The following is a 15,602-nucleotide window of genomic DNA, read 5'->3' as shown; positions in this document are numbered from 1 at the left end:
TATGTCAAAGTCACACCCCAGGTTTTAAAAAAAACACGTGTTTGGCACAATCCACTGTAATCCACAAGGTGTTTGGTTTCGCCTTTAATGGGTTTCGCACAGTAAACTTTACTTACACCCTACACCCAAATACAGTCATATTTATTTTACTCTTTGCTTTACACAGTAAAGCTTCTTTTTAATTAAAGTAAGCATGGGTAAATCTAAGAAATTAAAGCCCTCGCAGGTTGGAAAAAACATAGCACTTGCTGACCAAATAGAATCTGTGAGTGCCGTGAAAAATAAGAATAGAGTCAAAGAAAGAAACAGACGAGACGACGATGAAGAGGTGTGTATTAAGCGTTTCTATACGGTATTCGTAAATGTCAAACTAATTAAATATAGTTAAAATTTCAACATAAGAATCGTACAATAAATAAATAAATACACCTACTGGGTTACTTGTATTGAGTTTTTACAAAACTTTATATTACCAAAAATACTTTTAGTTATAATGTCTAACACTGTTTATATCTGTATTTTGTATTAAATTCAAATAAATCACAGAGTTATGACCGTTTAGTAAAATGTGATGAATTCATTGACCTACTAACAAATGGACATCGGGTCTAATACAAAAACTACGAAAAAATGTCCGAACTTAACCTATATAAACGTAGTGTAATGAAATATAAAAAACTAAAACATTTTATTTAAATTTTAACATCATTGCAATACTGCCTAATTTTGCTTGCAACAATTTAAGGGCCCAAAAAACCATATTTAGCTTCTCCTGGAAACTTAACAAAATGCACCATATTTAGCTTCGACTGAAAATTACTTGAACACAAGAGTAATGGAGTAGCCTTTCTCCTAAATATTAATTAATTTTTATATATATTATTATGTTGAATTTTGTACAAATTCACTTAAAGATTTGGGCAGATACATACATACAAATATTACTACAAATGTGAAAATAAGCATGTATTATAAGAAATGTACTGATATTCCAACTAAATATAAATTCAAATATCCGTAATTCCGAAAATCGAATTTATAATAAAACCGTTACGCTTTCAAGTAATTTTGATGATTTTCACAAAGACAAAATAAGCTTTTGTTTCGTAATCTTCCTAAAAAAATACATTTGACATTATGAAAATTCAAGCTAACATTATCTTGGGCAAATGTATTTTCTGACTTCTGACAGGTAATCCCAAGCTGTAAAAGAACGATATTTTGTTAGTTATTGCTAATATTTAAAAAAAAAAAAAAAATTTAAAAATAAGATTAAAATCAAAGCGACTCTATAGTTTCTTTGTTCTAAATATTTCAGTTGTTTGTGGTTCGATTTGAAAATGACGCAATTAGGGCATCAAAACCCAGACCAATTTTGAAAACCCAGGTTTTCAGGTCATAGTATAGTCAAAACCCAGGTAGACCAGGGTTTTTTGAGCTTTTCAATTATTTTGTTATATCAAAAAAAATGAAATTGTGTTCCTATACTGATTTTGTACAAAATCAGTATAGGAACACAGTTTCAAAGTGTTTTAATCACAGACTTCCAGAGATCAGTTTTAACATTAATTATATCATTTTGGTATCAATCAGTTATTGCAGTTAAAAGCTAATAATATCTTCAAAAAACATATTTTTAGTATCACAAATTATCTTAACATTAATAAAACTCTTTTCTTTATGTGAATAATTACTTCGCAACAAAACAAAATGGCGTGAGAGAGTGTTACCTTTTTACGCATTGCTTGTTTTTAACATAAAATTTACATGTTAGTGACTTTATGCATATAACAATTGTTAATAATTGTGATCTAATCATGATAATGCATGGGGTAAATTTCTTTGGTGGGCTATGCATTCAAGTGCAAAACACAAACGGTTACCATGCCGGACTGCCACGCAGAGATCCCAGGTTCGGATCCCGGGCCGGGAGAAATATTTTTATGGCCTACATTTATTTCTCTCGTGATTTTGGGTGTAATTTGTGGTTGTCTATGTATGTGTCCATGGCACCCGCGACACAGGGTTTCCCTAGTGCGGGCTATGTTGAGTGTGTGCGTTATGTATGTATGTATGTTATAAGATGACTTTGTGTAATATAATAATTTATTTGTTTCAGTTTGTCAATCCAGAGTTATCTAAGAAGATTCTAAAAGCTGCCCGGAGACAGCAAGCCGAGCTGGGGGAAGCTGGTGAATCATCAGCTGCTTCACAAGTTCTGCTTTCAACGTCATTAAAAGGTACATTTTTCATAGTTAACTACTGGTAGAGTCCTAGGGACCCACAGCACTTCTACTAGGCATTTAGATGTTTGGGAAATTAATTGTAGCAAAAAGTATTAGTAATTAATGAGAATTTTTTCTTGACTTAGACGACAGATGCATGTCAGGTTAAATCATATTTAATCGTTTCTCTGCAGTGTTTTAAAAATTGTTTCTAAGATAAAACATAAGAGCGGATTTAATTTACTAATGAACTTTGGTTCATTTGTTGGAAATTCCCAAAATAAAATTTTCACCAAATCATAAAAACTTGAATCATTTTACAAATTTGTGTTCTGGATGACATTTGTTTATAAGTTAAATATGCATTTTTGCAGAGGCACACTCCGATAATGAGTCCGGATCAGAACAAGACGACTTGGAACCGGACACTTACTATGACAATATTGAAATCAATGAGGAAGATGAGGAGGCCCTTAAAATGTTTATGGCCTCAAGGCCAGAGAAAACACGGACCTTAGCTGACATCATTAGGGACAAAATAACAGAAAAGAACACTGAGTTACAGACACAATTTTCAGATGTTGAAACATTAAAATTACAGAATCTAGATCCTAGGTAAGCTTTTCAGAATCTTATGCACTGTATACTGACCAATTTCTTTAATAATATTTATGTAGTACTATTTTTAAGTCATTAAAAGGAAAACAATAAATTTTTAGGATAAAAACTATGTATGAAGGTGTCCGAGATGTACTTCAGAAGTACCGATCAGGCAAGCTACCAAAAGCATTCAAAATGATACCACACCTTGTGAATTGGGAGCAAATATTGTATATTACAGAACCTACAACTTGGTCTGCTGCAGCTATGTATCAGGTAAAACATTAGTTTCAACTTTTACATGAACATTAAGCACAATATACAGGCTGTATATTTGAAAGTGAGACATACTATACTTATAGAGTGTGGTATATTCCTGATTCTGAACAAAAAAAAAACACTAATAAGTTAAACTTTACAAAAAAATATACTTTTTTTATTTTTTTTTATCGACTACTACTTGTGAACAACCTTACTTATCGAAATCTATGCACACCACTATTATTGCTCCGACCGACGGACGCAGCGGCGAGAGGCGCGTCAGCACGGTGGCGAAAAACAAAGCACAGGTCGGCACTGTTTGCAGAGACAGTGCACGCGGAACCTTGGCCTAGCGAAGACACGTAAATTATTTGTACTTCCGCTCGCCCGAACACTGCGCCGGCGGCGAACGCGCCTCTCGCCTGCAAATTGGATATTTTGCAGGCGATATTGATATATTCTAACGTCGAATTGATTGAGATGGTGCGACTTTTTTGCGTCGAAGTTGTTGCATGAGAGGATTATCTCAGCATTTTATACTGTGAGACAAAATGTGTTTGTGTTGATCAATTTAAAAACAAAATTTACTACGAAGCTAGATTATGCATTGTGGAAAACAGTGGACATTTTGAACACCTGGTCCGTACCACGTAAGTGTAAATAAACTGTAAATAACTAAAAAATCAATCATTGTACATAATTTGGTTTCACATTTGTAACTACCTACGCCAAAAACCTCAGTTCTTATTAAATGATAACTTGATTTTTTTTTTGTACGTAAAACATTTCGATGATAGGTCATAAGTAAAAAATAATTAACATAAGCTAAAACGTAATCATTTCGATAACAGCTTTTTCATTATAACATAAATGAGTAGGTGAGAGAGAGATTTGAAATCATTGTTATTGTCTCACTCGGCGCTCGCATGGTAGTATTCCCAATGCACTCGAAATCAAGAGTAAAGGGAATGGGTTTATTCCTACATACACTCCAAAACAAATTTGTTGATTTATTTTTTGTTCTATCCCATATCCTAATTTTATTTTAGTCTATGTTAAGTTGTAACGTGATTTACTAAGGGTCGTATTCCAGGACTCTACTCAATGCTTAAGTCAGGATTTGAACAGACTTGAGTATGATTTCAAGCACTAGAAATACGACCCTATGACATGCATGAATATGTCTCACTTTCAATTATACAGCCTGTATAATAAATTAATGACTAAAATAATTAAAATAGATAGATAAGTAACCTAATTAGGATTATCTTTTAAATTCGCTCATGACGGATACATAATTCTAATATTTTATTTTGTAACAATTACAAAATTTGGCAATTAGATATTTAAAAAGAATAAGAAATGTATCAAGAAAAGTTTAAAAAAATAAGGCATTCCAATGTACAGATGGCTGCACATCAAGTTACACACTGATGGATCTTGTTTAGTTGCATTGGAAGCAGTATTCAAACAAAAGTGAATACTGCCTGATTTGACTTGACTTGTTAATTTAATGATAAACTTCTCTGGAACTGAAAGCTTGCTAATGCTACACTCTAACATATCTTGAATTGTATAAAAGATTTACCTTTTTATTCCAGGCAACCAGAATATTTGCATCGAATCTAAAAGAGAAGATGGCCCAACGATTTTATAATTTAGTCCTGTTGCCTCGTGTCAGGGATGATCTAGCCGAGTACAAGAGATTGAACTTCCATTTGTATCAAGCATTGCGGAAAGCCCTTTTTAAGCCTGGTGCTTTTATGAAGGGTATTCTTTTACCTTTGTTGGAAGTAAGTACACCTAACATACATATTAAAACATTTACATAAACATTTTATTTACATATAAACATAGTTATAGCCATTTTGTACTTTTATAGGCTGGAGACTGTACACTGCGAGAAGCTATTATCGTAGGTTCTGTATTAGCCCGCAACTCTGTCCCAGTTCTTCACTCAGGTGCAGCTTTGTTGAAGATAGCTGAAATGGATTATACTGGAGCTAATTCAATATTTCTGAGAATTCTGTTTGATAAGAAATATGCTCTACCTTACAGGGTAGTGGATGCCTGCGTTTTTCATTTTTTGAGGTACCTACATTTATTTTGAATATTGTTTTGTTTTTAAATCATCTCAGTACAGAGTACTAAAAAACTGACCTCAAAAGTCGTGGATGGAAAATTACGTCTAAATAGATTGGCAAATGCCAAGTTTTATCGGAATTGGTTACGGGAAAGTGCGCAAAACAGGATTCGTCCCCTAGTTTGCCAGGTAAAAATTTTGTTTAAATTTAAATGGGGCCACTTCTGAGGTAGTCTCTTTCCAACAAATAAAGGATCAAAATCGGTACTCAAATGCCAGAGTTATTGTGTAACATACATATAAAAACAGCTGAATTGAAAACCTCCTTTTTTTGAGGTCGGTTAGAAAAGTTTATACTACATAGGAAGAAAGACCAAACATCTTGAAATTAATTCAAAAGGCTAGTACCTAAATATTTAAGCTAAATTGAAGAGTGTTTCAGGTTCCAAATGGAATCACGCATGTTACCTGTCCTGTGGCATCAGGCACTGCTTACATTTGTACAGAGATATAAAGCTGACATTTCTACAGAACAGAGAGATGCTTTGCTAGAATTACTGAGAAAACAATCACACCCTACTATTACACATGAGGTTTGTATTTGACCTTTAACTAGGTGTACATTGTAGACATCAAATTATATAACTTGCTCAGGAAGATTCACATCACTTCTTTTTCTGATTGGTTCGTAGTTTTGTACAATGATCCCTACTTTTGTACTATCTGAAGGATTCTTTGTTTATGGGTAACACACCATACATTGGTTTAATCCACAAAATATTAAAAAAAAAAAAAATTTTTTACATCACTTGTAATTTTTTTACAGATCCGAAGAGAGCTTCAATCTGCAAAATGCAGAGACATTGAAGTGAATGCGTCCATAGCCTCTGCAGCTATGGTTGTAGAATAAGTATATAATAATAATATAAATATAAAATTATATTTGTTATTTTATTTACAAATGGAAAGACCAACATTTCTTCAGTCATGTCATTTGACTATACCCATGATATTTTTAAGCTTATTTGTAATTAGGAATAGAGTACTTAAATAAACGTAAATTGCTCAGAAGTCTGCCATCAAAATATGCTGGTTGCAGGAAGGCAGTATTTCACAACTTATCTTTTTATGTGGTTATTCTTATTATGGAGAAACAAAACTTAATGAAACTACGCCATTTATTAATAACTTACTTCTTTTTTGAGGTTTACTCAACATAAAATATATTAATTTTAATTGTCTTGTGTAAACTACAATAAAACACATTCAGAGACGAGGCTCAACTGTACATTACCATCACACGAGTTGAGAGTTGAAATTAATATGGTGAATAGACTACATAGTTAGTAGTCTAATCCTAAAATATTAGCTTTAGGAAAGTCGTTGTTTTGATAATAAAAATTATTGAAATATTCGAAAATAAATGATAGGAAACAGGTTTTGTAGGTTAAGAAAGCACGGCGTTTGGTTGTTGCAGTAAAGTTTTATAAATAACGCAAAAAAATAAACATTTTCGTAAAAGACAAATAACGAAACGTCACGCACGCGCGCGCGGCGTTTCGTTTTATCCTCTCTTTGGTGCAAAAACATAATTTTTTTTGGTTAGTTTTTTCCAATTTTCAAAAATTAATATCTCGAAAACTATTAACGTCCTAAATTTGAAACTTTGAGTGTCCCCTCCCCTAAACTGTAGTTTAATGTACAGTCCTTCCGTTTGGATGTTTGTTACTCAATAACGCCAAAAGTAATGTACTGATTTGGATGAAATTTGGCACACAGATAAGATTATTACCTGATTTTACATATAGGATATTTTTATCCCCATTTCAAGCTCCCGAGGGATAGAATAGTGTATGCGATATAATAAAATTTCACGCGGGCGAAGTCGCGGATGGAAGCTTGTAATATAATAATAATTTTAAATGTACATTTTTGTATTAGGTACTAACTTAGGATAAGAAACATGTTACTAACAGCCCTATGGATGTGTTAAAATGAATAATATATCTAAAGTACACTAATTAGTCTAAAACATATTCTTAATGAAACTAATTAAATTAACACAAAGAAAAAGAAATTATGCAAACAAAATGTAAATGTACAAAGCCCAACAGTAAAACTTAAAAAGCAATGTAAGTTACAGAATTTAAAAAAGCCCATACTTTTACTGTTGGGCTTTTTTTAATTCTACATCATACATTGCTTTCTTATGTTCGTATTCTAATAATAAAATTTTATATTTTAAATCAAAAATCTTTTTGTCATTTGCAATTTCTTGCTCCAAGCGGAACATTTCTTTTTGAAATTTAATTTTCCTTTGTTCATTGTGTTCTTCTCTTAATTTAGCTTTTAAAGCATCAATAGAAGAAGACTTTGACAGGTAAGTGGTGTATTTTTTGCAGAAGTCTTTAATGCTGGAGTGCTCTTTGTTGGTGCAGAGCTTGTAGTAGCAGTACCAGTACTGGTTGTGACGATAATATTAATGTCTGTTGCACTTATGATAGTTGTGGTGACTGCTACTTTGTCATAGCAGTGATCTTCTGGCATTGAAGATACTTTTGCCTCATTGATATCTTCTGGGAAGTAATCTTCAATGAAGTCTAGGGAAGTCCTTCTCCATTCTTTTGGTTTTCAGGCGAAAGAGTCATCATCTCCAGCAACACTTTCACCTGGACCTATAACAATAATATTTCTGGATTTAACAAAGGTCCAGCAATTTTTGTAAGTTGTTCCTAAAAAAATTTTTCTATTAATATGTACCATCACTGTCTTTTTCGATATTTATGCTAGGCATGAGATGAGGCACCATAGATAAAACAGATTCATGGTCTGGATCCATGTCAGGTACATATGGCCCTCCACCTGTGAGACCTCTGTTTTTCTAGACTTTTAGCATCTCTTGCTCTAGCTTTCATGTTAAGCCATAGTTTTTTAAGCTGCTGACGTGTAAGAGATTTTAATAAAAAAAATTTAAGTGACTTTTTATTTGACATAAAATATGCTTTAGATATTTCTATTAACTGAAAAAGGAAAAAAAAGTGGAACAATAAAAAACAGTTTAATAGGTATTAAAAACATTCATGCTTACGTGTTGAACTTGAGGAGAAGAATTAAAGGTGACTGCAACTTTACCCCAAAGTTCAGCTTTCTTCTTTTTGAAGTCTGCATCTGTTCGTTTTCATTCCAGTAAGTTTATGTGTGGAATCTAAAATTTCCCTTAAATGTTCTTTCTCAAAAGAAGTGAAGGCAGCTTTCCGAGAACTCATTTTTCAAGTAATTAAGTAGCGATGTGAAAGTAATAAATACCCTTCGAGAGGAAACCCAAATAACTGCGCGCTTTTGATGTCCCAATGCATTTTTTTTGTATTGATGTGTATCGGCAGTTTTATTTTTTATCTCAACTCTCACACTTAATTTTGCAATATAGCTATCCTTGTCTACAAAATTAACAAGGGTGCGCATTGTATGAAAAACCGAAGATTGGCTTTAAAAAAAGTTTATATACTTTGACGTCATATCCTTTTGCTAAGCATCGACTCGGCTGAACCAAGCGAAGTTTGAGACGACCGCGCGTCTCTGCATTCCAAAAGTCGCGACGATGCTTAGCATGTACTCGGCTAAGACCGATCTTAGCACAACTCATAGGAACGTCTCTAAATTTCAGCCTTATATATTTGATTAAGGTTTACATTACAATAGGTTTATCAACCTGACTCGTAACAAAATGTATACACGGTAACTCCGATTTACGACACTCACACTTTCGTCCAGAAGTGTAATCAAAGGAACCAACTTTGTTCCCGCACTTTTCACAATGAAGTTTTCCCTTAGTCCACGATTCATCAGCAATTTTCTTCAATATCCATTCAGGTACTCTCTCATCGAGAAGATAAATGAAATTATTAATATTGTAACTCGAACAGCACTGTGCTTTATCTTTTGCTACGTTCACGTAAATATTACTGATATCTTCGAATAAAATGTGTCGACACTTGTGGCACTTGATTGCACCTTTGGCTTGAGATTCCATTTCATCAAGGCAAATTGTTTTTTTCTGTTCCTAAAATTCCTAAAAACAAAAAACAACTACGGCTATTGAGAAAGATTGAAATCAAAATCACATGGTAGTATGGTAGTGGTAGGAAACACAAACTAATAAGAGATACTACGTATTGGGTAGGAAAACAGCAATATTGTCAATGTCATGTTTGATATTGACCTTTTTTTTTTTACTAGTTAATAGATTTGGCTTGGATACAAGTCCTTTGAGCCATGTCTTCGTTTAATTATCTTACAACTAACTTTATCTCTGTCTGTGTGAGTTGTTGGGTCTGATATGAGTATTACTGTTGAGTACCGTTTTGTATATGTAATTAAAGCTAGCTGGCTATACATGAAATGGTAAGGGAAAGCTGTAACCTATCTCAAACAACCCTACGTTCCTACCTAACAGCCTAGCCCTAACTATACACTACTATATAGGGCGCACTATAAGTTTCTGGAACTGGCCACTTACATAAACAATATTTAAAAAGTAATTACAACATTTGTAAATGGATCTTTTTGGCTGTAGAATACAGTTTGTTTCATCTGACTGTCACTTGTTTTTACATTGTGGCGTCATTTTGGAAATTGGTTGTCAACATCACCTTGGATTTAATAATAAATTTTCGTAGTATGATTTTCTACGACTTTAAGTGTAATCGAACAGCTCAGTGGAGTTTCGCTCGGCTTCAGACTGCTTTTGGCGATGAAGCACCATGCAAGACGACTATTTGTAGCTGGTTTGCAAAATTCAAACGCGGTCGTGTGAATGACGAATTTCGTGATGGTCGCCCGTCCATTGATGTGAACAACAAAAACATCGATGCTGTGCGCCGTATGATCAAAACAGACAGGCATATGACATACCATGAGATTCGGGCATTTTTAGGCATAGGCATGAGTTAAATACAATCAATACTACACAAACATTTGGGTGTGAAAAAGCTGTGCTCTCGGTGGATCACACACAATTTGACTGAGGCTCAAAAAACGGATCGTGTCACTTGGTGCAATGCCATGCTTACCAGATTCAACGAAAGGGCGTCAAATTTGGTATAGTTACGATCCCAAAACAAAGCAGCAATCGAGCGTATGGGTCTTTCGAGATGGGCCGAAACTAACCAAAGTGGCGTGCGTGCAAAGTGCCTCTAAGCGGATGATTGCTTCTTTTTTTAATAAAACTGGACACGTGGCTATTGTTGCTTTGGAGAATCGTTGTACCGTGAATAGTGATTGGTATATGACTATTTGTTTGCCGGAAGTTATTGACAAAATCCGTAAAAATAACCGTAAACGCCGTATCATCTTGCACCACGATAATGCCAGTTCTCACAAAGCTAGACAGACAAATGAATTTTTGAAGGTGAACAACGTTGACCTTATGAGCCATCCTGCGTACAGTCCCGACCTGGCACCTTGTGACATTTATTTATTTCCATTCATTTCGGAAACTTATATTGCGCTCCACGTATATATAGATAGGCACAGGAAGTCTGTTACCGTACGACTTAAGGTAACAGACGGAAGGTGGGAAGGATAAGGGGTGCAAGGAGTGGATTTTCTCACTGCCAGTCTCACAGACTCACAAGACTGATCAGATAAGCTGACGGCTAAAGGGGTCTTGGCTGCAGTGAGAGGATGCTGTAGTAGGTAAGAGAGCTCCGTCAGTCGTCGTCAATGAGACCGCGTTTTAGTCTGGATTCAAAGAGATCTTTATTTTATACAATATAATTTTTAAATGTAAAAACAAAGGAAACGTCTACTCAGCAGGCTGGTCTTGCACATTGCTATTGGTTAGTGCACTGCTGAGTAGTCTATTATCGTCACGTGGTAAATCTGTTCAAGTCACGTGAACGTGAACAGGGATCCTCACACATTATGTTTTCTCTTTTTCATAAATAACTTAGTCCACTTATTTGGGTTTTTTAAATAATCTTTTAAGCGGTGGGAGCATTGACTTACAAATAAATGGACGACGGGTCTAATACAAAAACCACGAAAAAAATGTCCCAAGTCAACATATTCGAAATTTAAATTGTAATGTCATCGCAGTATCGCGCTGTCAGTAGAACAAATGAAGACTAAAGCGGAGTTTGGCGCTCTGTATACGATTTTAGCGCCTTACAAGTGCGGACACTTTTTAGCGCGGACCCGACGTCCATATAATTGTAAGTTAATGGGTGGGAGTAAATATTTATGTTTTCACTGTCACTTATATCACATTATTATCGCTTTGAACAAAAACTTTGAATTCGTAATTAGTGGAATTTTCAGGATAAAGTCTTTTGTAAGGTATAAAAAAAAGAATATAGTTTTAACTTTCATCGTTTTTTTTTTCATAATATACTTAAAATAAAAATAGTTTTTGTAAAAACTGTACGTGGTAGCTTCAAAAACCCATCATTTCCTACATTGACCTTGAGTCGAAAAATTACGATTTTTTTGGCTTGGTTACAAGTCTTTTGAGCCAGATCTTTATTTAATTATCGGGATCCTCATTATTTTGTATCGTGAGAAAATTACGAAATTTGTTACCTGAAAAGTAGTGAAGTAACATTTTCGTCTTTTTAACAAACAAAAAGTATTTGTATACGCCTGAATCTGAAAAAAAAGACAAAAAAGTTGATATATGCACTCAAGAAAAGTAATGAAAAGTAGAATAACTAACAATCAATTGGTTGATTTAATTTTGTTTGCATCATCTCTGAGTAAACTTTATTATCTAATTTAGGTGCATTCGTGAACCATTTAGGACTTACAAAAACAAATATAGTTGAATTTTATAAATCTCATTGTCTTAAAACTAAAAGTTACTCTCATGGTATGCGAGAGGGGCAAAAGTTAACGAAAAATGTAACTATATTGCAATTCTGTGAACTAGTTTTTTAAATTGTACAATATGGTTCAATTTATTTTCATTCAATTTATATTGCGGCAGAACGGAATGGAAGCAAATTTTTGTAACGTTATTGAGCATAGCATATTGAACTTCACGGTCAATTGTGTAAAGTACAAACTAGATACGAGCTAGTCTTCCGCGAAATGCGCGAAAATTCTCAAGAAATCGCTATAAAGTTTATTACTTTTATTATTAGTTTACAATATCGTTACAAAAATTCGCTATCATTCCATTCCGCCGCAATACAATTGAGCCTAAGTCATATAAGCAGGTTGATTTTAATTCAAATCAGTATCGATCCGATCGGGTAGCTCAACCGAGTCTCGAAATCAGATGGGCTTCCGAGCGAGAAGATAAACCTGATTCCTACTATATTTTTTCTAATTCGTAAGTTAAATCAACTATTGTTCCGATTTGAAATGTCGACAGTTTCCGATCGGCCAGTTGTGAGTCGCAATTATGTGTCTCGACTCGGAAGAGACGCAGTTTCAGATCGAGAGAGGCAATCAAAATCAAGCTGCAGGAGTCCGTCTTCAGCGGTAGCTGTAGCTGTTTGTTTTGGTTGCGTTCAAATTACCACATTTGCGATTATCGGGTCACTAAAATATGCACTGGGACACAAACAGATATACCTATATGTATTTCAGGCTATTAACATAAAACCAGGCTTGTTTACTTTCAAAAGCTACTACCCATATGTACGGTTAATAGGACGGTAGTTAAGACTTAAGTAATTACTCGTACATCTTGGAAAATGTCATAGGTATGATACAAGATTTTTGCTATTTGGATAAAAAAAAACAACGTATCGCATGTGCGTGATATTTTATTTCACTGAACTTGCTTGAACAAGAATTTTGCGCTGTTCAATGATTGCAAAGTTTGGATTGAACTATGTGACTAATGTGCTTCATTTATAATGACCTAAGTACATACTTACATGTACTAGCGTGTACATTTCGACCCATAACAATAATGAACAAACGTTCAATAATAATTTTGTATAAAAAGTATACCTAAAGCATTAATTTGTGGCTTATGTAAATGAATAAACTGTAGTAATTAGTATCCAGTCACAGCTTAAACATAAGCTATGTAGAGTGACATCTACATAATCGTTGCCCATGTTACAGCTAACGGTTGCGATCAATTATAAAATAGGCTGAAAGCCGAACAAATTATCATCTTAGTATCTAGTTATTTACCTATTTCATCTTTGAGTAATAATATAAATTAAAACAAGCACTAATTCTAGAAGTTGTCCGCGATGAATGGAAAAATCATTATCTATTATTTTCAATATCAGCTTAAAATTCTATCATATACCGATTGGAAATATAGGTAAGTTATCATGACGAGAGCGCTTTCCTCACATAAACTATACAACGAGCTTCGTAAAACAATCTTCTACAACCATAGATCGAATCTACAACAAACCTAATCATATATTGCAGACTGGTAACAAACGCACATACTTATTTAGTATACATCTATGTGTCATCAAGTATGACTTGGTGACACGCAACATGCTAGAACAATATTTTGTTAATAACAAAACTTATTGTAATTTATTATTTATTATATAATGTGATATTAACGATTTGAAATCAGACAATTTAATAGGCGTTTTATCGTTTATCATAAATAAATAATTTAAGTAACTTAATCGTGTTATATGTATTCTGTAAACCATTCAGAGATGAAGTTGCAACAAAAGACGAATTATACCCAAAGTAAGAAAAAAGGTGTAATGTTATAAGTAGGGCTAAGGCAATACATAGTTGATATTGTAACATTTTATTGTCAAAGAAGTATGACTTGTAACGTATTTACAATTTAGCAAGGATTAGGTCGTACCTAAAACAGCAGGGAAACAGATTCAGAAGTCTAGGACATAATATAAAATGGCGATTTTATATTATACAAGGAGTGAGTAAATATAGTTTTGTGGTCCACAGAATACATAAATTCATACAAAGATAGCCAGCGTTTTAAAATTATAATGTGCGTTTAACTTTACAGCTTAACAATATAAAATTTCGATCACAGACAAAATTACATTATGATGCACGCGTCAAGTTTGCGCTTAATGTTGTTAAAATATAAAATACTTAAATTTATTATTATGATATTCTAGTTTATTATAATTGTGAGATTATTCAAAGGTGAAACAACCAGTTTTTTATGACTAAAATATTTCAAGGCAACAATTTTTAAATGATCAAGCGAACAATTTTTCGCAAGGTGACGACTTACTAAATATGCTTATTATTTAAAATGACGTGTTTTATGTATAATATATTATGTACCTATTTAAAGGGCTAACATCGCGATGACTACATACAGTTTTTATACAATGCGCTCTCGTTACATAATTATATAGCGCCAATGTGACTTTTTATTATGTAAGCATGTAGTAAATGTAAATATATTCTGTTTATATTCACAGAAAACGCGCATTTAGTTCCATAATAAAACAAATAATATTAAGAACAGTCAAATATGTTTTTTGCTAGTCGTATAATTAAATCATAATGAGGGCCAGTGCAAACCGATGGATGGCGGGGGAGAGCATCGAAGATGATCATATGCCCGCGAGAGCATACCGATGGGGAACATCCCTTGCGAAATCTCGAGTGTTCGCTCTCTATTGTTTACCGTTACCCTCTGCGTTCAGGCGAACACCGACGCCTACCGTTGCGATAACCTATAGGACGCTCTTCAATATTCAAATTTACACTACATGACAATTCAAATTGCATAAAATATACATAGATAAATTTAACAACCTCTGCCTCGCCGTCCGCCGGTTTGCACTGGCCCTAACATGCATAGAGTTAGAGTCGACATTGGCCCACATTTAATGTACAAGACGATATACGAATTATCAAAGGGTGATATATATATATTACACAGTTTTGGTTCATTCGCAGCAAGCTAACTGTTATAAGAGTTTGTACACGCACTTTACTATAAAAGCACTGAAGTGGATATAATATTTTTCTTCATTTTAATGTTTGTAACGTTATCGTTTTAAATGCAAAGTACATATAGCGTTTTTTGTGGTGGTTGAGGTGAACCGTGGTGGATTTTTTCCTGGAAGGAGATCCGTTTATGGATTTATACAATTACAGCAAAATGCATGACACAAACGGTAATTTGCAGGTTCGTACAGTACAACTATTTTGTTAATGTAGTTCGCACGGAAATCAAAACAACAATGAAGTAGGTAATATTTTTCGTCCTTCGAGACAGACCTAAGGCACCTAATGAGCCATATTACCAAGTCTTAGATTTTATTTCTCTTCAATAATTTACTTTTTCGACTATTTTTTGTGAGAAATCTTGGTAGGTCAATGGGAAAGTCGTTATCTATTGTTGCAAAAAAAGCAGGAATAATTTTTTCATCTCATTACTTCGGAAAGGCTTTCTTTCTCATTCGAAATCTGTAAATAATGTTCGTAAAATCGAAATCGAAATTGAAATCTGT

At 33.8% G+C, this 15,602-nt stretch overlaps 2 protein-coding genes across 2 annotated transcripts; one reads left to right on the top strand and one right to left on the bottom strand.

The window, feature by feature from the left end:
* The first annotated feature begins 37 nt into the window (after positions 1–37).
* On the top strand, positions 38–6,094 carry LOC113232893 (bystin). The gene is made up of 8 exons (XM_026467778.1): positions 38–328; positions 2,120–2,240; positions 2,600–2,840; positions 2,945–3,101; positions 4,688–4,879; positions 4,969–5,177; positions 5,612–5,762; positions 5,996–6,094. Exons 1-8 carry the CDS (start codon positions 194–196, stop codon positions 6,077–6,079), a joined length of 1,290 nt encoding a protein of 429 aa, XP_026323563.1. The 5' UTR covers positions 38–193; the 3' UTR covers positions 6,080–6,094.
* Positions 6,095–6,134: 40 nt separating this feature from the next.
* On the bottom strand, positions 6,135–9,340 carry LOC113232894 (E3 ubiquitin-protein ligase RNF180-like). Its single transcript, XM_026467780.1, has 3 exons — positions 8,929–9,340; positions 8,258–8,337; positions 6,135–7,844 (listed from the first exon to the last, which is right to left on the bottom strand). The coding sequence occupies exons 1-3, from the start codon at positions 9,197–9,199 to the stop codon at positions 7,770–7,772; spliced, it is 426 nt and encodes a 141-aa protein (XP_026323565.1). The 5' UTR covers positions 9,200–9,340; the 3' UTR covers positions 6,135–7,769.
* Positions 9,341–15,602: the final 6,262 nt, after the last annotated feature.

This window comes from Hyposmocoma kahamanoa, unplaced genomic scaffold, assembly GCF_003589595.1.
Source record: "Hyposmocoma kahamanoa isolate Upper Pololo Valley unplaced genomic scaffold, ASM358959v1 78, whole genome shotgun sequence".
In the NCBI taxonomy this organism is placed as follows: Eukaryota; Metazoa; Arthropoda; class Insecta; order Lepidoptera; family Cosmopterigidae; genus Hyposmocoma; species Hyposmocoma kahamanoa.
Note: the sequence above shows the minus strand (reverse complement) of the source record. Positions and strands in the feature narration are given on the sequence as shown.